Here is a 27,714-nt window from a genome sequence, read left to right on the forward strand (position 1 = left end):
TCCTCGCCGCACAGCACTGTCCCACCAGCCATCAAGATCCGCGGTGCAGCCCTGGACAACGTGGACCACTTCCCTTATCTCGGGAGCCTCCTATCAACAAGAGCAGGCATTGATGACGAGATCCAACACCGCTTCCAGTGCGCCAGTGCAGCCTTCGGCTGCCTGAGGAAAAGTGTGTTTGAAGACCAGGCCCTCAAAACTGTCACCAAGCTCATGGTTTATAGGGCTGTAGTAATACTCGCCCTCCTGTATGGCTCAGAGACATGAACCATGGACAGTAGACACCTCAAGTCGCTGGAGAAATACCACCAATGATGTCTCCGCAAGATCTTACAAATCCCCTGGGAGGACAGATGCACCAACATTAGCGTCCTCGTCCAAGCCTACATCCCCAGCATTGAAGCGCTGACCACACTTGAACAGCTCCGCTGGGCCGGCCACATAGTTTGCCTGCCAGACACGAGACTCCCAAAGCCAGCGCTCTACTCGGAACTCGTTCACGGCAAATGAGCCAAAGTTGGTCAGTGGAAACATTACAAGGACACCCTCAAAGCCTCCCTGATAGTGTGACATCCCCATTGACACCTGGGAGTCCCTGGCTAAACACTGCCCTAAGTGGAGGAAGTACATCCGGGAGGACGCTGAGCTCCTTGAGTCTCGTCGCCGAGAGCATGCAGAAATCAAGCGCAGGCAGCGGGAAGAGCGGTCGGCAAACCAGACTCCTCACCCACCCTTTCCTTCAGCCACTGTCTGTCCCACCTGTGACAGAGACTATGGTTCTCGTATTGGACTGTACAGCCACCTAAGAACTCATGCTAAGAGTGGAAGCAAGTCTTCCTCGATTCCGACAGACTGCCTATGATGATGATTAACGTAGTAATATGTCCCAAGGCACTTCACAGGAGCTTTATCAAATAGAATTTGACACCAAGCAACAAAAGGAGTTTTTAGGAATGGTGACCAAAAGCTTGGTCAAAGTGGTAGGTTTTAGGAGCATTTTAAAGGAGGAGAGGTAGAAAGCTACATTTAATTTTAGTCAAACATGACATGGTTGATTTTAATGCCCTCTGATGTTGCCTAGTGAGCAATTCAGTTGTACAAATAATATCTATGGAGGCCCACGACCACCTTCTCAAGGCACTAATTGGAGCTTTGGGCACATTACCCACAGAAACTATTTTTAATAAAACATTATTTGTGGGGGATATTCACATTTAGTTTGTGATTATTGCCACCATTAAAATGCATCAATGGTTGCTGTTCTTCATCAATTTTTATGTATAAGACACATTCAATTTAATGAAATGTTACAGGTGTGGATATGTGTGCCACTGGAAACCATGACTGTGAGCAAATATGTGTGAGCACTACAACAGGTCATTACTGCAAGTGCCGTCCAGGTTTTATATTGAACGAGGACCAGGAAACCTGCTCAAGTAAGCCCTTACCACTGGGGTTTGCTGTGTTGTGATGGAATGGGTTGTTCTGTGAGGTTATAGTTGGTTGCAGGTGGTTTGACCCTGACAATTGCCTTTGTCTTTACGATATGAAAGTAATCATTATACATTCGTTCTCTCTTATACAGCTCTTGTAATGATTTTGTCTCTTTTTTGTTCTTGCACTGTGTAGATGCTGATAATTGTTCCATTTGCTGAATATGTTGAATAGATTGATCAAAGAAGGAAAATGTATTCTTCGATACTTCCTGTAAATTATTTGATGTTGCAACATAGGGAAAAGTCAAGAAGTATAAAGCATTAAGTTTGCTTTCACACCAATAAAGAAGGTACAACAGGCCACACTCTGCCATTCAGGCCATCAGAATGGCATATTTGATGTTTTGTGGATGTGGAACCAATAAGGAAGATAAAAATGGTTTGAGTGTGACCTTTACATGGCCCAAAAGAAGAGGACGAGTGAGATGGGTTAAATGTCATTTACAATCAGAGGAATTTATGGCACAGATGGAGGCCTTTTGGTCATCATGTCTGGGCCGAATGGCACCTTGCATTTATATAGCACCTTTAACGTAGTAATACGTCCCAAGGCACGTCACATGAGCATTATCAAACTGAATTTGACACCGAGCCACATAAGGATAAATTAGCATTGGAGATCAAAAGCTTGAGGTAGAGTTTTAGGGAGAGTTTTAAATGAGGAGAGGTAGAGAGCTACATTTAACTCTAGTTAAACCTGACATTGTTAATTCTTAATGCCCTCTGATGTGACCTAGCGAGTAACTCAGTTGTACAAATAATCTCTAAGTAGGCCGACCACCACCTTCTCAGGGCACTAATTGCAGCTTTGCTCACATTACCCATATAAACTATTTTAATAAAACATTCTTTGTGGGGGATGTTCACCTTTAGATTGTGATTAATGCAACCATTAAAATGCGGCAATAAATTTTAGGATGCTTTTCTTGATCAATTTTTATGAATAAAATACATTCAATTTAATGAAATGTTACAGGTGTGGATATGTGTGCCATTGGAAATCATGACTGTGAGCAAATATGTGTGAACACGACAACAGGTCATTACTGCAATTGCCATCCAGGTTTTATATTGAACGAGGACCAGAAAACTTGCTCACGTAAGCCACTTACCACTAGGGCTTTGCCATGTTGTGATGGACATGGGTTGTTCTGTGAAGTCATAGTTATTTGCAGGTGGTTTGACCCTGACAATTGCCTTTATCTTTATGATATGGAATATAATCATATCTTTTGTCTCCTTTTTGTTCTCACACTGTGAGTGTAGATACTGATAATTATTCCATTTGCTGAAACATTATCCATGGAAAATATGATGAATGGATTGCCCAAAGAAGGAAAATATATTTTTTAGACACTTCCTCTAGGTTATTTGATGTTCCAACATCGGGAAATGTCAAGATGTATCACGAATTATGTTTGCTTTAACACCTTTACAGACATACAACAGATCCCATTATGCCATTACAATGGTCTCTTTGATGTTTAATGGATGTGGAGATAATAGGGAAGTAAAATATGGTTTGAGTGTGTCCTTTACATGGCCCGATTCATAAAATTATTACTAAGTCACTCATATATACATTATTCCATATTTTAGGGTATTTTTCTTCAATGCAACATCTCAGTGAAAGTCTCCTAATTTACTTCAGTGCATGGGAGGAAATAATGAAAACAATACTCCAAAATGGAAATAAGCATCTCAGAGATATTATGAAGTTCACATATCCAGCACAATACCCATATTCTACAACAACAACTTGCATTTATATAGCACCTTTACTGTAGTAATATGTACCAGGGCACTTCACAGGAGCGTAATCAAACAAAATTTGACACCAAGCCACATAAGGAAATAAAAACTTGGTCAAAAGGTAGGTTTTAACAGCGTCTTCAAGAAGGAGGGAGAGGTGAAGAGCTAGATTTAACTCTAGTCAAACACTATGGGGTAGAACCGCCACTTTTTTTGCCTGCTTAACACCCACTTATCGCCCATTTTACCACTGAAATGACGTATAACGCCCATATATCGCCCATTTTAGCACAAAATTGAAACTGATGGGCATTTTTAGAAAACTTATTGCCGAGTGTTACTTTCCCCATGTCGCCAGGAACGCTGGGAAAATATTACCGCCCGCCCACCTTTTTTGGGCGGAATCAGCAGAATCGGCGAAACTAACACCCATAATGTCGCCCAGTGTTACTTTCCGCACGGAATTAATGCCGAGATTCAGTATTAACGCCCGGCCATTCTTTTTTGTCGTAAAGAGCATATTTACCCAAACTAGCAGCCCAGCCCAGCATCAATTTCACCATCTCGCACACATATTGCCCACAATATCGCTCGCTCAAAAAACCGCCCACAAAAAGTGGAACTAACCGGAATGAACGCCAGTGGGGTGGCTGGCATTTGTTAAATCCACTCTTATGTGAGGAGCTGATATTTGAAAGATGTGCCTGAAAGAGCATTGATGTGAGTGACAATGCTGACACACTGCCGTGTGTGCAGCTCAGACATCAATGGTGCCCATCATCTTGGTGCCAGTTAAAGTTTACATTGATTGATGTTAAGTTGCATTTAACCCTTTCATGGTAAGGAATCACCAGTGTGTAATGGTCCAGCTATCTGAGACAATGCACAACAAGGTTACGTTCAATAACAAAAATGTAATACCAACATTGGTCTGAAATCAGAAGTATCACAGCCAATAACACCCAACCCCTGCCCACACCCCACTTTTTCTACCATTGACATAAATCACATGTTCAACATGTCCAGCAACACAGAATACAAAGGCAAAGCAGGAGTGTGGTCCCCAGCGCCCATACATTTAACAAATTGCATACACCCAGATAGAACTATAACACGGCCATCACCTGCGCACATGCACCTCACTTTCCTTCCCCCCCCCCCCCCGCTTATTCTCCTCACCTTTACCCCTTCCGCTCCTCACTCCACAGTGCCTAGCTGAGGAGCTCCTCAGGCGGTGCCTCATTGAGGGGCATGAAGGCAGACGCAGTCATTGCACAGGTACGGGAGCGGAGGGTGCCGAGGGAGCAACATTCTCTGATGCAGAAGCAGGATCTTGGTCCTTGTTCTCATCTGTCGTTCGCAGTGGTGGTGCGGAACTTAGGGGTGGAGTGCCGTACTCGGGGACCACTGGGAAGCCTGTGACAGCAGTGTTCCTGGCTATCGCATCCAGGGTCTCCGCCATGCGTGGAATATACTCGGTCATGGTGGCTAGCTATCGGGATATGCCATCCAATGCTTCGATGAGCTGGTCACCAATGTTTACAGTCCTCCTGGACAACTGTACCATCTCTCTGCTGTCATGTCACGCTCGTGGAACAGACCTGTTGCGTCCACGAGGCCTCCATGGGGTTGGAACCGTCCTGGGGACAAATGGGGTGCCCTGTGGCGAGGTGCTTCGGGCCAGTACCTCCAGAGTGGAGGCGGGAATGACCAAAGGAGCACTAGATAGCCTTGGGGTGGAATGGATTCTGGAGCGTGGCGATGCAGGTTCTTCGAAGTCCGCGCTCTCATCCGTGGAGAACAGACCCAGCGGATTGCTGGGTGAGAATTGGAGCTCCTCAGCACCAGATGTAATAGGATCGTCGTCGACTCCTGCCCCGCGCCTCCACCTTCTGGCCTCTATGGTCTTGTCTGGGGCTGCGCTGTGGCTGAGCTGCAAAACACAAATGAGGTTATTAGAGGAGAAGGGGTGCTAGGGTGACAAGGTGAGTCCAGCGCTACACACAGCATATGCACGACAAAAGCACCACCGCTCTCAAAATCATCGCAGACATCACATTTCATGATCATCAACACATCGTGCATTGCAATGATTTTCATTAGGCCAGCATTATTTCTATGACACTTTTAGAAATCATCTATCATATATGATTGTTCGAATAAGAGTGGGTGTGACATCTATTGACTTTACATCACGCAATGGTGTAAGCTTTACTCGCGTGGCATCACTTCAGGGTCTGCAGATGCATCCGTGGCTGTCCGGGGGTGCTTCCCCACGAGTGCGAGTACCTGCTCCTCCATCTCAGTGATGTCGCTGGGGACTGGTGCCCCCCCCACCCGTTCGCCTCTGCACGGACTTCATCGTCGATAGCTTCTTCTGTAAAAGGTGACAGGGCAACATGGCATGAGATCATTGCGTGATATCATTGCTAGGTCCTGTCACAGAGACTGATACAACACATAACCGACAGATGTAATCATGATTATTATGATCATTATCATTCTTTACATAAAGACGTACACTGTGACTGCAGGCTTTGAGTAAATCATTCCCGGTAAAAATGCAAGACCTCACATCTGCTGATAGTCACTCATGACTGTTACAAATCAAATTATATAAATACATAAATACATGTAAATCAATGTAATACTTACTCTTGCGGATCCCACAAGGTCGTTCCATCATTTGCGGCATTGGTTGCCCTCACGCACCTCATTGGTCGCCGACGAGACTGTTATGTCTCTAATGCATTTATGAATGACTCCACGAGGCAATTTGTTGTACTCAAACTGTAGTGACCTTGGTCCTTTATTCGTAACTCCAGAGTGAGGCACAAGCATGGTGGTCAGCCTTTTATACTGGGCCCTGCACACCTATGCAGGTGACCCTCAGGACTCCCACCGCAGTGCCCTCTGGTGGACAGCCCCTGCCACAGGGGCAGGAAACCCTGGTCTCCACCAGTTGCACTCTCTAGTGGTGCCAGCATAGTATACACACAGTGTAAACCTTATTAATAATACATCAGGTAACAACTCTCTATCTTATGCAACTATACAGTGACTACGCAGAGAGAATATCTATAGTCTGCATATATAACAGAGACGACCTCTGCTATCTCGGTCCATATCTTCTGGTATGCCTTTGGGGTGGGCTTCCCCAAAGGCACACCAGCATAACTCGACCTCCTGCAGGAGGGAGCCATTTGCCTCGTCCGAGAACCTCCCGGCTCTTTTGCGCCCTCCAATGTGCTCCTCTCCTACCTCACTGCTCTCTCCAGCGTCAGTCTCCACAGCGTGCTGTGATGCCTCCTCCTCTCTCTCCAGTATAGGCCAAATTCGGTCAAATATATGGCTGGTAACACCTACCTTTTGTTTGCCTACTTGCTGTGAAGCTCTAAAGTCTCCCTCCTTCCTCCCAAAGCAGCCACACCACACCCAGATACGCCTTCAGTCCATCTGAGCTTCCTCTCTCTCTGTCTCCTCTTCTGCACATGTCATGGTGACCTTTGACCTCCAGAATCGCAGGAATCAAGTGTTGCCATGCCGTTGCTAAGGACGGCCACACTTTACGGCAGAAGGTCAAAAAAATTTAACGTTACCGCCCATTTTATATCGTTCACGGTAACGGCCATATTCAAAAGTGGAGACTAGGTGGTTTGAGAATGGGCGAGAAGCCGGCGATCTGAAAACCCTTTTTTACCGCCCATGCTGGAAATATCGCCCACAAAAGTGGAGGTTCTAGCCCCATGTGTTTGATTCTTAATGCCCTCTGATGTGGCCCAGCGAGCAACTCAGTTGTACAAATAATCTCTAAGGAGGCTGACCACCACCTTCTCCAGGCATTAATTGCAACTTTGCTCACATTACCCACATAAAATATATTTAATAAACATTTTAAGTGAGCAAAGTAACATTTTGTTTGTGATTATTGCCACCATTAAATATAGCAATGAATTTTAGGTTGCTTTTCTTCATCAGTTTTTATGGATAAGATATATTCAATTTAATGAAATGTTTCAGGTGTGGATATGTGCGCCATTGGAAACCATGACTGTGAGCAAATATGCGAGAGCACTACAACAGACTATTACTGTAGATGCCGTACAGGTTTTCTGTTGAACGAGGACCAGAAAACTTGCGCAAGTAAGCCACTTACCACTATCAAAATTTGACACCAAGATTATTTTTTCAGGTATAAAAATACATGTTATGTGCATGGAAACATTAGTTTTGCTGAAGAGATAGCTTAGAATTTGGATGAGCATCATGTAATTCACATTACACATTTTAACACAATCAAAATATTTGCAGATACATTAAAGATTAAAATCTGCAGTGATAAAAATAGGAAACAACAGCTTATTTCGCCACATTTATTGTTGTATTTTTCAATGGCCCGTAATTTGCGGCCCCTATGGGCATGTATGAGGTGCCTACACGACCGTGAGGTCCGTGCATGTTCCAGGTTTTCGCACGCGAATTGCATGCGCGAAAATCCAGAATTTACGTTCTCTTGACAGATCCAATGCATCCCCAGGAAAAGGGCATCGCGGGCAGAGAGTTGAGCTAGTTGCCCAACTTCTGCCCAGCGAATGCCTGTGAAATTCTTATGCCTGGTAAAAGCCTGTGAACTGCATGCGCCCCTGAGATATGTGGGCCTGTACCCACGCGTACCTGGAGAGGCCCAGGACCTCATACCCCCTGGACCACTAGGTATGTAGGCATTTTATTTGTGGATCGAAGGCATTTCCCCGTGGGAAGCCTCTGACTGCAAATTCAGGGCTATTGTATTGTTGAAGTAAAATAAAAGGAGTGATGTGATGCAAAATATGATGCTGTGATCTATTTTGGACTTATTCCACTAATTGTCTGTTTCTCTTGTTAATGCATGAAATAGGTGCTTTTGTGACATTGCATGTTATTTCAAACAAAATACTTGTTTTTAGTTTTCCGTTAGAACATTTGTCCAAAATATTACACATGCTATTATTTTACAAGATAATGAGCAATTGTTTCTTCTATCCTTGGTCCTAGTGCTATTTGGATTAATGCTGGTGACAGATTTTTATTGTTTCATTAATTTATTGAAAGGATGTTGATGTGTCAACTAACCCTAAACTTGAGGTGGAATCCCCTGAATTCTTTGTTTGAATGGAAAGTATTGATTTACTTTTCCTGACACTTGCCTGTCTCACTTTTAAAATATTGTCAACATGCAGCATTTTATTGACCATCTTTGTATGAGTGTATCATGATTTTAATGAACACCATTTACTCTGGCATTCATGCATGGATCATTTTTATTTAAAAAATACTGAATTATTTGTCATCCCATTTTATAAAAGCAGTTCAATTATTAGTAATTTATTGCAAATAAGACTGAATCTTAACCATGCCTATAATCACAGAATATAATTTTACTTTGCAGAAGAAGCTCAGAGAAAAATCACTATTCAAGATCCATGCAAGTGTGAAGCTCTTCTTGATTTCCAAAGGAATGTCCAATCTACTTTTCAAACACTAGCTGGCAGACATATCCTTTTAATACTTAATTTGTTATCTCCATCTAGATTACTTGCTGAAACTTGCTTGATGGATTTTGTAACTTGTTTTCATTGGCTCTGTAAATCTATCAGAAGCTAAAAACAGCTGTTGAAGAAATAGTACAATACAATAAGATCAATGAAGAATTTTGTTTACTCATTACTTTTGTTATACAATACTACACAAACATTAGCTTTTGAGCAGCCTGATAGATGCAGCAGAATACTGCACTCTCAGAATGAGGATATTGCTAAAATTTGGCTGTCCTCAATGGATGAATTTAGCTGGTATTCACATGGAGTATTTCATGGTAGTGGAGAAATTCAGCACTGATTCATATCCTTCCATATGAAGAATTGTTCTATTTTATGGGATGATACAGATGGGTGTAGACAAATTACATCTCCTATCCCACTTTCATGCCAGTAGGAAAGGATTAGAAAGATAGTTAAAAAATTGGACTCCATTGAAAGTAAAAATGAATAAAAAAATAAGTGTAATCGTCATAGTCTCTTTTTGTGTAGACAATGCAAGATTTAGTACAGTTGTCTATTTTTCATGACTATTGTAAAGTTACTTTGAACAGCCTAATGTATTTATCCTTAACTATTTTATACTAGATCGAGTAACAAAAAGAATGCAAGCATTTGAATACAACCTGGGTCGATACTGAACATTGTGTGAGCACTCTGTTTAAAGAGTGCATATGATCTTCTCACTGCTTTTAGGCTAACTGTCCATTCTATTGAGCAAAGCTCTTTCCAAACTTTTATTATACTCACGATCAGACTAGTTACTTTTGCTTCCATGCTACAGCTGTAGGTCTTAAGAGCTGTAATAAGGCATAGAATATTAACATATGCCATGAAGCAAACTGAAGCCAGTGTACTGCCCAAATCTCTCTAACTGGTGTTACTACATATTGGCTCAGCTGCTGAAAATATTGATTTTATTACTGTGAAACATTACATAAGTGCTATATATCAATATTAGTCTTGACTGTATACACTTAAGAAATAACTAAGTTGGTAGATAACAAAATAAATTAGGGGTAAAAGAATGCTCAAATATATTATGTACGAAAATCACTAGCTGATTGATCTATTCCATTTGTCATAAACACAGTGTTCTGGACTTATCTGAACATAATTTCTTATCACTGATAAAATGTGATGCTATTGACAAGAATATGCATAATGTATATTTGAATTAAATTTTAATGTATTCTATTTTCAATACCAGTAAAATGTATATTTGACAGTAAAGGAGTTAAATGAATTGTATTTTATTCTCTACTGTTGTTGTTTCCAATCCAACTATAATTTGTAGCTTAAACAAGGGCCTTGCGAAGGTTCTGATTTAGTAAGAATATCAAGATGCACCAAACAGCTAGTTTTATGTTCATTCACTTCCACAAACATGCGTTGATTTTAATTTTATAATACCTTGTTTTTATTCAATTACTTTTTTTGTACATTGTTTTCTTTTTTTGAGCTACATCTCTTGATCTAATCTGATCCTGACATTTACATGGTGATATTCACGTCAAAATCTAAGTTCAAAAATCAAAGTTTCAATTATTTAAGGAATTTATTAACAAAAAAAAAACGTAAAACCTAACAAAACTTGTTGCTCTCCCAAACCACTTACAAATCATGTATTCCTTCACATTGTTCCTCCACACTCATCCATCCATATATTTCAAAAAAGATAACAGAAAAGCCATTGTATAACTAGAATATGATGGGTATTCATACTATAATGTGTTTATTAGATATATCAGATACCATTCTGACCCTGGTCAAGTATGCTTCATTTACGTCAATGTCATAATGGGCCAAATTTTGCTGTAGCAGGCCACCTAATTGCATCTGCAGTTAGTTAGACTTGCCCTTGCACTTTTAGAATGACATAAAATATACAGCACCGAAACAGGCCATTCGGCCCAGCTAGTCTCTGCTAGTGTTTATAGCCCACACGAGTCTCCTCCCATTCCATCTACCTCATCTCAGCCTTTCAACATATCTTTCTATTCCCTTTTCTCTCATGTACTCATCTAGTTTCCTTTCGAAAGCATCTAAGCTATTCGCCTCAACCACTTCCTGTGGTAGCGAGTTCCCCATTCTAACCACTCCCTGAGTAAAGAAATTTCTCCTTTTTCCATATTGGATTTATTAGTAACTATCTTTTATTCATGGTTGTAGTTTTGGATTCTCCTACAAGTGGAAACATTCTCTCCACACCATTCAGAATTTTAAAGACCACTATCAGGTCTCCACTAAGTCTTCTCTTTTCTGAAGAAAAAAGCCCCAATCTGTTCACTCTTTCCCAATAGCTGCAATTTCGCAGATCTGGTACCATGCTTGTAAAATTATTTGCACTTTCTCCAGTGCTGCTATGCCCTTTTAATAGTATGGAGACTAGAACAGTACACAGTACTCTAAGTTCACTACTTTTGAATTTTATACCCCTAGAAATAAATCTCAGTACTTTGTTAGCATTTTTAATTGCTTTGCTGACCTGCGGTGCTACTTTTAATGTTTTTTTCACCTGTATCCCTACATTCCTTTGCTCTTCTACCCTAATCAGTTTATTTTCTATGGTGTAAACGATGTTTGTTTTTCCTCACATTTATCTATGTTAAAGTTAATTTTCAATTAACTGCCCATGTCTTTTTGTATTCTTCCTCAGTGTTAAATACATCCCTAGTTTGGTATCATCTGGAAATTTTGATATTGGGTTACTTGTTCCTAAGTCCAAATAATTAACATAAAATATGAATAAAAGTGGTCCCAGCACTGATCCTTGTGGAACATACTGAATAACTACCCTTTACCCCTACTCTCTGCTTTCTATGTTTTAGCCAATTTGCTATCAATTCAGCTATTTGTCCCCTTACTCCACATGCCCCAACCTTTGTCATGAGCTGACTGTGTGGTACCTTATCAAAGGCTTTTATAATTCCAAGTATATGACATCTACTACATTACCCTTATCTACACTTTCCGTTACCTCTTCAGAGAATTTTATCAGGTTAGTTAAGCATGACTTAGCCTTTTGGAATCCATGCTGACTATTTTTAAATATATTTTCTAGCACTAGATGCTCATCCATCACTTCTTTTAGTATAGATTCCAGTGTCTTTCCAATCACTGACATTAAGCTGACTGGTCTATAGTTCCCAGGTTTTGTTCTATCTCTCTTTTTGTATATAGGAAAAACATTAGCTGTCCACCTGTCCCCTGGCACTACCCCCTCTTCTATGAAACTTTTGTATATATAAACTCATGCCTCTGCTATCTCCTCCTTAGTTTCCTTGAGTATGCGTGGGTATGCATACCTGTGGTTTTATCCTCTTATTAGTTTTGCTAGTTTGTCAATTATTTTATCCCCTTTCTATTGCAACTGTATTAATATTCTTTTTAAGCTTATCCTCGAGTGAAGTGTCTATTTTGTTTTCTTCTTTCGTAAAAATCGAGGTAAAGTAGTTATTCAATATTTCTGCCATTTCTCTGTCATTACCTGTGAGTTTATCTTGATCATCCTTAAGTGGCCCTCTCCCTGTTTTAGTTTTATTTTGGTAGTCATGTGTTTATAGAACACTTCATTTTTTAAATATTCCTTGATAATTAGGTTTAAAACTTTTGCGTGGCAAGTTGCTGAAATTGTGAGCTGATAACGTTGCAGTAAGGGAACGAACAAACATAAGAATTAGCAGCAGGTGCAGGCTACACGCCATCTCGAGCCTGCTCCGCCATTCAATAAGATCATGGCTGATCTACGCTGTGGTATGCCACCATGCTGTCCAGGGGCCGCCGCTCGCCGCTCCTTTTATGCCGCTGATGGTTTCTCGCAGGTCGGAGCTGCCGCGCAACTGCTGCAGGAGGGCAACGGCAGCGAAGAGTGACATCAGCAAGGTCCAAGTTGGTGATTGGAGTGTGGGCAGATGCAGCAGGAGCGTCGAGATCGGGGCAAAAGAGCTGTGAGAGATTGTGGAGGGATGTGATCGGGGCCCAGGGGAGGCCTGAGTCCGGGTCCAGGAGCAGCACGGGCCAGCCCACACTGCGATATGTGTGCGCACTAGGTCTGTGCAGTAGAGCAGATCTCCAGTTGTCTTGGATAATCCTTGCCACTGGACCAAGACCTAGCTCTCTCAAGCCCGTGTGGTGGCTAGTGTGCAACGACCACCACATGTTAAAAAAATCCATGCACAGGCATCTTAGAAACATAGAAACATAAAAAATAGGCGCGGGAGTAGGCCATTCGACCCTTTGAGCCTGCACCAGCATTCAATAAGATCATGGCTGATCATCACCTCAGTACCCCTTTCCTGCTTTCTCTCCATACCCCTTGATCCCCTTAGCCGTAAGGGCCATATCTAACTCCCTCTTCAATATACCCAATGAACTGGCATCAACAACTCTCTGTGGCAGGGAATTCCATAGGTTAACAACTCTCTGAGTGAAGAAGTTTCTCCTCATCTCAGTCCTAAATGGCTTACCCCTTATCCTTAGACTGTGTCTCCTGGTTCTGGACTTCCCCAACATCGGGAACATTCTTCCTGCATCTAACCTGTCCAGTCCCATCAGTATTTTATGTTTCTATGAGATCCCCTCCCATTCTTCTAAACTCCAGTGAATACAGGCCCAGTTGACCCAGTCTCTCCTCATATGTCAGTCCTGCCATCCCGGGAGTCAGTCTGGTGAACCTTCGCTGCACTCCCTCAATAGCAAGAACGTCCTTCCTCAGATTAGGAGACCAAAATTGAACACAATATTCCAGGTGAGGCCCCACCAAGGACCAGTACAGCTGCAGTAACACCTCCCTGCTCCTATACTCAAATCCCCTAGCTATGAAGGCCAACATACCATTTGCCTTCACCGCTTGCTGTACCGGTATGTCAACTTTCAATGACTGATGAACCATGACACCCAGATCTCGTTGCACCTCCCCTTTTCCTAACCTGCCTCTATTCAGATAATATTCTGCCTTCATGTTTTTGCCACCAAAGTGAATAACCTCACATTTATCCATATTATACTGCATCTGCCATGCATTTTCCCACTCATCTAACTTGTCCAAGTCAGCCTGCAGCCTCTTAGCATCCTCCTCACAGCTTTCACCGCCACCCAGCTTAGTGTCATCTGCAAACTTGGAGATATTACACTCAATTCCTTCAGCTAAATCATTAATGTATATTATAAATAGCTGGGGTTCCAGCACTGAGCCCTGCGGCAACCCACTTCTCACTTCCTGCCATTCTGAAAAGGACCCGTTTATCCCGACTCTCTTCTTCCTGTCTGCCAACCAGTTCTCTATCCATGTCAATAAATTACCCCCAATTCCATGTGCTTTAATTTTGCACACCAATATCTTGTGTGGGACCTTGTCAAAAGCCTTTTGGAAGTCCAAATACACCACATCCACTGGTTCTCCCCTGTCCACTCTACTAGTTACATTCTCAAAAAATTCTAGAAGGTTTGTTAAACATGATTTCCCTTTCATAAATCCATGCTGACTTGGACCGATCATATCACTGCTTTCCAAATGCGTGCTATTTCATCTTTAATAATTGATTCCAACATTTTCCCCACTACTGATGTCAGGCTAACTGGTCTATAATTACCCGTTTTCTCTCTCCCTCCTTTCTTAAACAGTGGTGTTACATTAGCTGCCCACCAGTCCATAGGAACTGATCCAAAGTCGATAGACTGCTGGAAAATGATCACCAATGCATCCACTATTTCTATGGCCACTTCCTTAAGTACTCTGGGATGCAGACTATCAAGCCCTGGGGATTTATCGGCCTTCAATCCCATCAATTTCCCTAACACAATTTCCTGACTAATAAGAATTTCCTTCAGTTCTTCCTTCTCACAAGATCCTCAGTCCCCTAGTATTTCCGGAAGGTTATTTGTGTCTTCCTTCGTGAAGACAGAACCAAAGTATTTGTTCAATTGTTCCCCATTATAAATTCACCTGATTCTGACTGCAAGGAACCTATGTCTTCACTAATCTTTTTCTCTTCACATATCTATAGAAGCTTTTGCAATCAGTTTTTAGATTCCTAGCAAGCTTCCTCTCATACTCTATTTTCTCCCTCCTAATTAAACCCTTTGTCTTCCTCTGCTGAATTCTAAATTTCTCCCAGTCCTCAGGTTTGCTGCTTTTTCTGGCCAATTTATATGCCTCTTCCTTGGATTTAACACTATCCTTAATTTCCCTTGTTAGCCATGGTTGATCCACCTTCCCCGTTTTATTTTTACTCCAGACAGGGATGTACAATTGTTGAAGTGCATGCATGTGATCTTTAAATGTTTGCCATTGCCTATCCACCGTCAACCTTTTAAGTATCGTTCGCCAGTCTATTCTAGCCAATTCACGTCTCATAACATCGAAGTTATCTTTCCCTAAGTTCAGGACCCTTGTCTCTGAATTAACTGTGTCACTCTCCATCTTAATAAAGAATTCTACCATATTATGGTCACTCTTCCCCAAGGGGCCTCGTACAAGATTGCTAATTAGTCCTTTCTCATTACACATCAAACAGTCTAGGATGGCCAGCTCCCTAGTTGGTTCCTCGACATATTGGTCAAGAAACCCATCCCTAATGCACTCCAGGAAATCCTCCCCCACCGTATTGCTACCAGTTTGGTTAGCCCAATCTATATGTAGATTAAAATCGCCCATGATAACTGCTGTACCCTTATTGCATGCATCCCTAATTTCTTGTTTGATGCTGTCCCCAGCCTCAATACTACTGTTTGATGGTCTGTGCACAACTCCCACTAGCGTTTTCTGCTCTTTGGTATTCCGCAGCTCTACTCATACAGATTCCATATCATCCAAGCTAATATCTTTCCTTACTACTGCGTTAATTTCCTCTTTAATCAGCAACGCTACCCCACCTCCTTTTCCTTTCTGTCTATCCTTCCTGAATGTTGAATACCCCTGGATGTTGAGTTCCCAGCCTTGGTCACCCTGGAGCCATGTCTCCGTGATGTCAATTATATCATATTCGTTAATAGCTTCCTGCGCAGTTAATTCGTCCACCTTATTATGAATACTCCTCGCATTGAGGCACAGAGCCTTCAGGCTTGCCTTTTTAACACACTTTGCCCCTTTAGAATTTTGCTGTAATGTGGCCCTTTTTGATTTTTGCCTTGGGTTTCTCTGCCCTCCACTTTTACATTTCTTCTTTCTATCTTTTGCTTCTGCCCCCATTCTACTTCCCTCTGTCTCCCTGCATAGGTTCCCATCCCCCTGCTATATTAGTTTAACCCCTGCTCAACAGCACGAGCAAGCACTCCCCCTAGGACATTGGTTCCGGTCCGACCCAGGTGCAGACCATCTGGTTTGTACTGGTCCCACCTCCCCCAGAACAGGTTCCAATGTCCCAGGAATTTGAATCCCTCCCTCTTGCACCATTCCTCAAGTCACGTATTCATCTTAGCTATCCCGCAATTCCTACTCTGACTAGCACGTGGCACTGGTAGCAATCCTGAGATTACTACCTTTGAGGTCCTACTTTTTAATTTAGCTTGTAGGACCTCATCCCATTTTTTACCTATATCTTTCACCCTTTAAGATGTAGTTCGGGTTCTTCATTCGAAACACCTGTGAACTCATTCATTTTTTTGGCGTGGAAGCAAGTCATCCTCGTTTCGAGGGACTGCCTATGAGGATGGCTGATCTACGACCTCAACACCACTTTCCTGCCCTATCCTCAAATCCCTTGATTCCCCTAGAGTCCAAAAATCTATCTCAACCTTGAATATACTCAACAACTAAACATTCACAGCCCTTTGGGGCAGAGAATTCTGAAGATTCATAACCTTCTGAGTGAAGAAGGTCCTCCGTGTGTGAAGTCTTAAATGGCCGACACTTTATCCTGAGACTATGCCCTCTAATTCTGGACTCTCCAGCCATGAGAAACAATCAGCATCTATCCTGTCAATCCCCCTCAGAATCTTATATGTTTCAATTAGATTTCCTCTAATTTTCTAAATTCCAAAGAGTATAGGCCTAATCTACTCACTCTCACCTCATAGGACAACCCTCCCATCCCAGGGATTAGTCGAGTGAACCTTTGTTGAACTGCCTCAAAGATAAGGAGACCAAAACTGAACACAGTATTCCAGATGTGGTCCCACCAAAGCTCTGTCCAATTGTAGCAAGACTTCTTTACACTTGTACGCTAACCCCCTAGTAATAAAGGCCAACATGCCATTTGCCTTCCTAATTGCTTGCTGTACCTGCATGCTAACTTTCTATGTTTCCTGTACAAGGACACCTAAATCTCTCTGAACACCAACATTTAATGTTTCTCACGATTTAAAAAATATTCTGTTTTTCTATTATTCCTACCAAAGTGAATAACCTCATATTTCCTCACATTATACTCCATCTGCCACCTTATTGCCCACTCACATAACCTGTCTATATCCCTTTGCAGGTTCTTTGTGGCCTCCTTACAGCTTACTTTCCCATCTAGCTTTGTATCATCAGCAAACTTGGATACATTACACTCTGTCCCTTCATCTAAGTCATTAATATAGATTGTAAATAGCTGAGGTCAAACAGAGGATCTGGGACCTGAGTGAACAGTGAAACAACTGTGTATCTCCTTAACCAATCAGATTGAAGGACTGAGAAATAAACAGACTGAGAAAGAAATGTAAATTAGAGTCGGTAAGTTCACTGTCAAATCAGGTATAAAAAGATAATTAAAGAGAGGGAAAGAAAGATTGGATTAAGAGAGAAAAAAAAAGACATGAAGGAATGAGACACTACACTTATAACAGTTATTTTTCAGTGCCAAAGAGGTTGTATTGCAGTAATTAACACTTATCATGCCATTACAAGAGTACTTAGACTTGAAATGATTTGACTTAATTTTCTGTGGCGGGTTTAGTTCATATCTACTGTAGAAATACAACTTCATGTCATTCAATACATTTCAATGGTGAGGCAGACAACAAGATGCTGTTTTCGCAAAGCTAACATTGAAGTGGCACAACTCGGATAGCAACTGTTGGATATCCACGTTTAACCGTGCATCTCTTCCCTCGCTTGAAGTTGCTGTACCACTTATGCAATAAGCTAGCCTCACCATTATTTTGACAGCAAAATCTGTGCCATTCATATTCGACTCCAGCATGATATTAAATTTAAACCCAAACACTTCTTTCATAAGTGTGTCACTCTTTCTCCTAGCACCAACCTTTTTTAAATTTTTCTTGCCAATTTTCTCCCCTTCCCTCTCTATCCTGAAAGCTTTGACTCCTTGTAGAGATATAGTGCTGGACACTTTCTGGCACGAGGGCGTTCAATTGTGGGGGAATCATAGTCGTCTCCAATCCTGTCTGCACCTGATGTTCACACTTCCAGCAGGTATTACTGGAAAATGATCAGGTGTACTGATGCTGGCCGATTTTCCCTTTCCTAACCTAAGAATGCAGAGGGCAATTGCACCTCTCCTGCCGTCACCCCATGTAAGATTAACTAACTCAGCATAGACTAGAAATGACTTATTTTCCATCCTGCATACCTAAATGCTGTGCATAAGATAGAAGTTTTACTATTTAATCTAGAAATAAAAGATAAGTTTCTGTTCAGCTCGTTGCTCCCTCTCCTTTCACTCCACAGGGACATAAGAACATGAAATAGGAGCAGGAGTAGGCCATTCGGCCCCTTGAGCTTGCTCTGCCATTCAATAAGATCATGGCTGATCTTCTACCTCAACCCCACTTTTCTGCACTCTCCCCATATCTCTTAATTCCTTTAATATCCAAAAATGTATCAATCCTTTTCTTAAATATACTCAATGACTGAGCCTTCAGAGCCCTCTGGGGTGGAGAATTCCAAAGATTCACCACCCTCTGAGTGAATACATTTTTCCTCATTTCAGTCCTAAATGGCCAACTCCTTAGTGGGACACTAATCAGCAACAAAAACAATTTATATTTATGTAGCGCCTTTAATGTAATAAAACATCCCAAGGCGCTTCACATGAATGAAAATTTGACACCGAACCATATAAGGACATATTAAGGCTGATAACCAAAAGCTTGGTTGAAGAGGTAAGTTTTAAGGAGCGTCTTAAAGGAGGAAAGAGAAGTGGAGAGGCAGAGAGATTTAGGGCAAGAATTCCAGAGCTTAGGACCTAGGCAGCTGAAGGCACGATCACCAATGGTAGAGCATTTAAAATTGGGGATGTTCAAAAGGCCAAAATAGGTGGAACGCAGATGTCTAGGGGGATTATAAGGCTGGAGGAGAGATAAGGAGGGGCGAGGCCATGAAGAGTTTTGAAAACAAGGATGAGAATTTTAAATTAGAGGCTTTGCTTAACTGAGAGCCAATGTAGGTCAGCAAGCACAGGGGAGATAGGTAAACGGGACTTGGTATGGGTTAGCACATGGGCAGCAAAGTTTTAGATTACCTCAAGTTTATAGAGGGTAGAAATAGGGTGGCTGGCCAGGAGCGCGTTGGAATAGTTTACATTTTGCATACATTTTTCTGGCTAATACTCATCTCACAATTTTGTTAAGAACGAAAAAGGTGAGATAATGGGGGAGACTAATAGTGTGGACTTCACCACAGTTGTCACTATGGAAAACATCAGCAGTATTCCTGAACAATAGTAATGGGAGATGACTGTAACTTTGAGAAAATATAGGCGAGCTATTATACGGTCATTTTTTTAAAAATGGAGTACTTGGAGGTTGATAAAGCTTTTGGACTAGATGGAATGTAACAGACGGTACAAAATAAGTACTAGATAGAGAGGAGGTGATGTGACAGAAATGTTGTTAACTTAAATGTGAACAATGACATTAGTGTAACGACATTTTTTTTTAAGTTGTAAGTGTGGTTGTCTCTTAATTTGACATTTGCAATGACAAAAACATTGCAGCCTGTTATGAGGGAAGTAGTCCACAGGCACTTAGGGAAAGCAAAGATAATAAATCAAGTCAATATGAGATATAAAAAGTAGGAATTATTCATTGAAATTTTTACAAGGAATTCCAGGTGTGACATCTTAAGATGTCACTTCAGGTAGTGTGCCATTGAAGTAAGTAACAAATAGAAAGTTCAATTCAAAACATTGTCAACATAACTTTTGCACCAATCAGAATTTTTTTCTGTTCTTTAAATATTCTTCACATAAGTGTGATATGTGGTTTATTACATGTGTGAGGACACTGAACATAAGCAGTGTCAAATAAATAGTTTTAAAATGGTCCACGTTCTGTTTGCCTTGGCTGGGCAGTGCATCTACATTCCCTGGCGACTCAATTGGTTGTATATGGGAATTTCTGAGAAAGATGCACTTTTCAGTCTATGAGAGGAAGAAGTTGTTAAATGATGTTCCCTACATTATTCTGTTTCATCTCTTTAATTTTAAAAATATTTTCCTCATAATCTGCTTGGTTTTTCAGGGGTCAAGAAATAAAGTTGAAAATTGGGATAGAAGATCAGGAGAGATTAGGTCAGAAGATGAGCTGAGATATTGATATACAGAATCATAAAATAGAATCATAGAATGATACAGCACATAAGGAAATAATTCAGCCTAACGTGCCGCTGTTAGCTCTTTGAAAGTCCCACTCCCCTGCTCTTATCTCATAGCTATGGAAATATTTCCTCTTCAATTATTTATCCAATTCCCTTTTGAAAATTATTATTGAATCTGCTTTCAGACAGTGCATACCAGATCAGAACAACTTGCTGCGTAAAAAAATGTTTCCTTATGCCGCCTTTGGTTCTTTTGCCAGTCACCTTAAATTTGTATCCTCTGGTTACCAACCCTTCTGCCACTGGAAAGCTTTTCCTTATTTACTCTATCAAAACTGTTCGTAATTTTGAACACCGTTATCAAATCTTCGCCTAACCTTCTCTGCTGTAAGGAGAACAACCCCACTTTTTACCAGTCTCTCCACATAACTGAAGTCGTTCACCAGCCTGTCTATGCCCACTGAAGTCCAATACTATCCTCCTTACTGTTTATTACATTTTCTCGTTTCATGCCATTTGCAAACTTTGAAATTATGCTCTGTATACCCAAATTCAGGTCATTAATATATATCAAAAAGAGCAGTGGTCCCAACACTGACCCATGTGAGTCACCACAGCATGGTTCCCTCCAGTCTGAAAAAAAAATGTTAATCGTTGGGTTAATCTTGTGTATGAGATCATGATTTCGCACTTCTAAGTACTGTAAGTTACAATTGCACTCCTTCATGTACTGTGCCAACAAATTCTGGTGTTGCAGTTTTGCTTACCTTCTTTCGCTGGAAAAAGCTAGAGAATTAAATGGAATGATAGGCCTTGTAATTGTAATAGAGGGCTTTCAGTAATGCTGAGTGCCATATGTAGTTCTAACTTCATAGTGTTCCCTTGTTACTCTCACTGGAAAGTATAAAAACAAAAACATGTTAATGGCAATCACACCTGCACTTAGCCGGTGTGTGAAGTGAGAAAAAGAAGGAACAAGACAATGTCTGGTATTTTCTGGGGTCCTTGTGGGTGGTAATAGAGGCGGGCTGGGTGGGAAATTTGAAAAAAGTGGGAATGGGAGCAGGTTGAGAACCCGCCGTCATCCTATCCCCATGTGCCTTTCCTCAGCTAGGGAAAATTTCGGCGAATGAAAAAAAAGACCAGAAAATATATTAATGCCACATTTCTACTACACTGAAATATGCCATTTTGGCTCTATTTTCACAACAAGCCTGGGTTAAAATACAAATAGACTTGTGATGGAGACAGTTCACTGCTTTTAATCATAGTTATTATTGACACAAGTTACTGGCTTTGGTGATTTAACCACTTTTCCCCAGCTGTGAATGATAAATGAATCCAATAGGGTTCAGAGAAATGATTTCCTCTGGTGGGGAAATCCAGAACAAAGGGGCATAATCTTAAAATTGAAACTAAAACCATGTTCAGATTTGCAACTGAACTGAAAGAGCAACTCTTCTGCTTGAAGGCTATTTCAAATTTATGCTTAAATAGATTAACTCAATAGCTAACCAATAATAATAGAACGCGAGGCAAAGGTATACAAGTGGGTCAGAGAAGAAAATAATATTTTTCTGTCAAGCTGATAATGATCTCTTATGTCAATGAGAAGGAAAGACTGTAAGAGACGGGATAACCATCCGTGGCTAACAAAGGAAATAAGGGAGGGCATCAAATTGAAAACAAAGGCATACAATGTGGCCAAGACTAGTGGGAGGCCAGAGGATTGGGACATTTTTAAAAGCCAGCAGAGAACGACTAAAAAAATAATTAAGAGAGGGAAGATAGATTATGAAATTAAACTAGCATGAAATATAAAAACAGATAATAAGAGTTTCTACAGGTACATAAAAAGGAAAAGAGTTGCTAAAGTAAATGTTGGTCCCCTGGGGGATGAGACTGGGGAATTAATAATGGAGAACAGGGAAATGGCAGAGGCGTTGAACAAATATTTTGTATCAGTCTTCACGGTAGAAAAAACTAAAAACATTCCAATAGTGGATAATCAAGGGGCTATAGATAGGGAGGAACTTAATACAATCACTAATGAAGTAGTACTAGGTAAAATAATAGGACTAAAGGCGGACAAGTCCCCTGGACCTGATGCCTTACTCCTAGGGTCTTAAGAGAAGTGGCTGCAGAGATAGTGGATGCATTGGTTGTAATCTACCAAAATTCCCTGGATTCTAGGGCAGTCTCAGCAGATTGGAAAACCGCAAATGTAATGCCCCTTTTTAAAAAAGGAGACAGACAAAAAGCAGGAAACTATAGACGAGTTAGCCTAACATCTGTCATTGGGAAAATGCTGGAGTCCATTATTAAGGAAGCAGTAGCGGGACATTTGGAAAAGCATGATTCAATCAAGCAGAGTCAGCATGGATTTATGAAGGGGAAATCATGTTTCACAAATTTTCTGGAGTTCTTTGAGGATGTAACGAGCAGGGTGGATAAGGGAGAACCAGTGGATGTGGTGTATTTGGATTTCCAGAAGGCATTCAATAAGGTGCCACATAAGAAGTTACTGCACAAGATAAAAGCTCACGGGGTTGAGGGTAATGTATTAGCATGGATAGAGGATTGGCTAACTAACAGAAAACAGAGAGTCGGGAAAAATGGATCATTTTCCAGTTGGCAAACAGTGACTAGTGGCGTGCCGCAAGAATCGGTGCCGGGTCCTCAATTATTTACAATCTATATTAATGACTTGGATGAATGGACCGAGGGTAATGTAGCCAAGTTTGCTGATGATACAAAGATGGGTAGGAAAGCAAATTGTGAGGAGGACAAAGAAAATCTGCAAAGGGATATAGACAGGCTAAGTGATTGGGCAAAAATTTGGCAGATGGAGTATAATGTGGGAAAATGTGAGGTTATCCACTTTGGCAGAAATAATCGAAAAGCAAATTATAATATAATGGAGAAAAATTGCAAAGTGCTGTGGTACAGAGAGACCTGGGGGTCCTTGTGCATGAATTACAAAAAGTTAGTATGCAGGAGGGCAAATGGAATGTTGGTCTTTATGACAAGGGGGATAGAGTATAAAAGCAGAGACGTCCTGCTACAACTCTACAGGGTATTGGTGAGGCCAAACCTGGAGTACTGCATACAGTTTTGCTCTCCATATTTAAGGAAGGATATACTTGCATTGGAGGCTGTTCAGAGAAGTTTCATGAGGTTGATTCCGGAGATGAGAGGGTGACTTATGAGGATAGGTTGAGTAGATTTGGCCTATACACATTGGAGTTCAGAAGATTGAGAGGTGATCTTATTGAAACTTATAAGATAATGAGGGGGCTCCACAAGGTGAATGCAGAGAGGATATTTCCACTCATAGGGGAAACTAAAACTAGGGGACATAGTCTCAGAATAAGGGACCGCCCATTTAAAACTGAGATGAGGAGGAATTTCTTCTCTCAGAGGGTTGTAAGTCTATGGAATTCTCTGCCCCCAAGAACTGTGGAGGCTGGGTCATTGAATATATTTAAGGCGGAGATAGACAGATTTTTGAGTAATAAGGGAGTAAAGGGTTATGGGGAGCAGGCAGGGAAGTGGAGCGGAGTCCATGATCAGATAAGCCATGATCTTATTGATTGGTGGAGCAGGGTCAAGGGGCCAAATGGCCTCCTCCTGCTCCTATTTCTTATGCCAATCCGTCATTTCCGTCATTCATGTTTTGCAGTGACTGCTGCCAACAAACCAGAAGCTACCAGAAACTGCGCAGAAACATTTTGCGCATAAATGTCAGGTCCCAAATATAAAAAAGTAACATTTACCACAACCGGCAGAGGAGCTGATAGCGATCAGCACACTCAGCGAGAGTACAATAAAACTCTTACAAGCTGACAATATCCTAATATCACCTTCAAGTCATATTTCCTCGTTAAATTGTACTGGAAAATTTAGCAGTTCAGTCTGATAAGTTAATCACACCACTGCCACTCCATCTCACTTCTCACGTTCCTTCTCCGCCTCCCTCTCGTTTTCCTCCGCGGTCTCTTTGTCTCTCTTGGTAGTCTGTCGTATCCAACAAAGACGTTGTTGTGCAAATCATTAATGGCATGTGTCTTCAAGTGGCTGTATAGGCCAATTCTGGATGCACATAGTCTCTTGCACGTCGGACAAGGGAAGTTTGGTGTGCCTGATGCTGACAGTACTGCCACCTGATGTTGTCTATCTCTAGAGTCCCGCAGGCATTGACATCGGCTTTCTTCGAAGGTCTGGCAGGCAGTCCTCGTGAGGGTTCGCCACTGGATTTTATTAGCTGCTGTATTCTCGAGGTCCTTTGGTCGGATGCCACAGAACTGGAGGTTAGCCTTGATGCAATCTTTGTAGCGCTTGCGGGGGTGCCCCTGGTGTCTTCGGCCTTCACAGAGCTCGCCGTGACAAAGCTGACGAAGGATCCTTGACTCATCCATGCGGATGACATGTCCAGCCCACTGGAACTGGGCTCGCATGACCATCACCTCAATGCAAGTTGATTGTGCTCTCTCCAGAACCTCAAAGTTTGACACCCGGTCTTGCCAGCGTATGTGGAGTATAGATCTGAGACTGCGCATGTGGAAAGCTTCCAGCTTTTTGATGTGTCGCCTGTAGTGTATCCAGGTCTCACATCCATAAAGGAGAGATGAGAGAACGACTGCTCTATACACCAACAGTTTAGGTGACAGTCGGATGTGGTGGTGACTCAACACCTTGGTGTGCAAGCGACCAAGTGCCTGGCTGGCTTTGCAGATCCTTGCATCAATCTCCTTGTCCAAGGAACTTGATATAGTGCTGCCAAGGTACTTGAAGCTGTCCACTGTCTTTTGTAGGTCACTCTCCTTGTGTGCCATGAGGGCGCAGTCGTCAGCAAAGAGTGTCTCTAGGATGAGTCGTTTCCGTACTTTGGTCTTTGCAGCAAGGCGGCGGAGGTCGAACAGCGAACCATCTAATCGATATTTCAGGTAGACCCCAAACTCCAAGTCTTTTATGGTATAGTTCAAGACGCAGGTAAAGAATAGGTTGAACAGAACTGGTTTGATTAGGGCAGGGAAAATAGAGTACGAGAGGAAGCTTGCAGGGAACATTAAGACGGACTGCAAAAGCTTCTATAGATAATTAAAGAGAAAAAGGTTAGTAAAGACAAACGTAGATCCCCTGCAGTCAGAATCAGGGGAAGTCATAACGGGGAACAAAGAAATGGCAGACCAATTGGACAAGTACTTTGGTTCGGTATTCACTAAGGAGGACAAAAACAACCTTCTGGATATAAACGGGGTCAGAGGGTCTAGTAAGAAGGAGGAACTGAGGGAAATCCTTATTAGTCAGGAAATTGTGTTGGGGAAATTGATGGGATTGAAGGCTGATAAATCCCCAGGGCCTGATGGACTGCATCGCAGAGTACTTAAGGAGGTGGCCTTGGAAATAGCGGATGCATTGACAGTCATTTTCCAACATTCCATAGACTCTGGATCAGTTCCTATTGAGTGGAAGGTAGCCAATGTAACCCCATTTTTTAAAAAAGGAGGGAGAGAGAAAACAGGGAATTATAGACCGGTCAGCCTGACAGTGGGTAAAATGATGGAATCAATTATTAAGGATGTCATAGCAGCGCATTTGGAAAGAGGTGACATGATAGGTCCAAGTCAGCATGGATTTGTGAAAGGGAAATCATGCTTGACAAATCTTCTGGAATTTTTTGAGGATGTTTCCAGTAGAGCGGACAAGGGAGAACCAGTTGATGTGGTGTATTTGGACTTTCAGAAGGCTTTCGACAAGGTCCCACACAAGAGATTAATGTGCAAAGTTAAAGCACATAGGATTGGGGGTAGTGTGCTGACGTGGTTTGAGAACTGGTTGGCAGACAGGAAGCAAAGAGTAGAAGTAAATGGGTACTTTTCAGAATGGCAGGCAGTGACTAGTGGGATACCGCAAGGTTCTGTGCTGGGGCCCCAGCTGTTTACATTGTACATTAATGGTTTAGACGATGGGATTAAATGTCGTATCTCCAAATTTGCAGATGACACTAAGTTGGGTGGCAGTGTGAGCTGCGAGGAGGATGCTATGAGGCTGCAGAGTGACTTGGATAGGTTAGGTGAGTGGGCAAATGCATGGCAGATGAAGTATAATGTGGATAAATGTGAGGTTATCCACTTTGGTGGTAAAAACAGAAAGACAGATTATTATCTGAATGGTAACTGATTAGGAAAAGGTGCAACGAGACCTGGGTGTCATAGTACATCAGTCATTGAAGGTTGGCATGTAGGTACAGCAGGCGGTTAAGAAAGCAAATGGCATGTTGGCCTTCATAGCGAGGGGATTTGAGTACAGGGGCAGGGAGGTGTTACTACAGTTGTACAGGGTCTTGGTGAGGTCACACCTGGAGTATTGTGTACAGTTTTGGTCTCCAAACTTGAGGAAGGACATTCTTTTTATTGAGGGAGTGCAGCGAAGGTTCACCAGACTGATTCCCAGGATGGCGGGACTGACATATCAAGAAAGACTGGATCAACTGGGCGTCTATTCACTGGAGTTCAGAAGAATGAGAGGGGATCTCATAGAAACGCTTAAAACTCTGATGGGTTTAGACAGGTTAGATGCAGGAAGAATGTTCCCAATGTTGGGGAAGTCCAGAACCAGTGGTCACAGTCTAAGGATAAGGAGTAAGCCATTTAGGACCGAGATGAGGAGAAACTTCTTCACCCAGAGAGTGGTGAACCTGTGGAATTCTCTACCACAGAAAATTGTTGAGGCCAATTCACTAAATATATTCAAAAAGGAGTTAGATATAGTCCTTACTACTAGGGGATCAAGGGGTATGGCGAAAAAGCAGGAATGGGGTACTGAAGTTGCATGTTCAGCCATGAACTCATTGAATGGCGGTGCAGGCTCGAAGGGCCGAATGGCCTACTCCTGCACCTATTTTCTATGTTTCTATGGAGCGAGTACACAACCTTGTTTCACTCCATTTGAGATGGCAAATGGGGCCGTGGTTGTGCCATCTGAGAGCACTTCACCTGTCATGTTGTCATGAAACAGCTCGATGATGTGGACAAACTTCCTTGGGCATCCAAGTTTCGTCAAAATTGACCACAGCGCTGTTCTGTTGACAGTATCAAAGGCCTTGGTGAGGTCAATAAATACAGCGTACAGGGGTGTCTGGGGTGTCTGGGAGGGGTAGCACCACCGACAGTGGACTTGTCGTGCTCGTCGGAGTAGTTCCTCTGCCTTGTGCTCTTTGCCTAGTGCTCCTCTATCTGTCTACTCTCTTTCTCAATGTCCTGATCAATATTTATCCCTCAATCAACATACCATAAACAGATCATCTGGTCAACAGCACATTGCTGTTTGTGGGAGCTTGCTGTGCGCAATTGGCTGCTGCGTTTCCTACATTACAACAGTGACTACACTTCCAAAAAACGTA

At 42.0% G+C, this 27,714-nt stretch overlaps 1 protein-coding gene and 1 long non-coding RNA gene across 2 annotated transcripts in view; one reads left to right on the forward strand and one right to left on the reverse strand.

Moving 5' to 3' along the window:
• The window catches only part of LOC139266798 (matrilin-3-like), a 47,988-nt gene extending 38,367 nt beyond the window's left edge, over positions 1-9,621 (forward strand). The window contains exons 9-13 of the mRNA XM_070884391.1: positions 1,314-1,436; positions 2,473-2,595; positions 7,269-7,391; positions 8,677-8,781; positions 9,410-9,621. Coding sequence (XP_070740492.1) covers positions 1,314-1,436; positions 2,473-2,595; positions 7,269-7,391; positions 8,677-8,781; positions 9,410-9,465 — 530 coding nt within the window. The 3' untranslated portion in view covers positions 9,466-9,621. The remainder of the gene's footprint in view (positions 1-1,313; positions 1,437-2,472; positions 2,596-7,268; positions 7,392-8,676; positions 8,782-9,409) is intronic.
• Positions 8,730-27,683, reverse strand: LOC139266799 (uncharacterized). The gene is made up of 3 exons (XR_011593774.1): positions 27,603-27,683; positions 21,077-21,203; positions 8,730-8,897 (listed from the first exon to the last, which is right to left on the reverse strand). It is a non-coding gene; the product is annotated as an uncharacterized lncRNA (long non-coding RNA).
• Positions 27,684-27,714: the final 31 nt, after the last annotated feature.

The sequence above is a fragment of the Pristiophorus japonicus genome, chromosome 7 (assembly GCF_044704955.1).
Source record: "Pristiophorus japonicus isolate sPriJap1 chromosome 7, sPriJap1.hap1, whole genome shotgun sequence".
NCBI classification, from domain to species: domain Eukaryota; kingdom Metazoa; phylum Chordata; class Chondrichthyes; family Pristiophoridae; genus Pristiophorus; species Pristiophorus japonicus.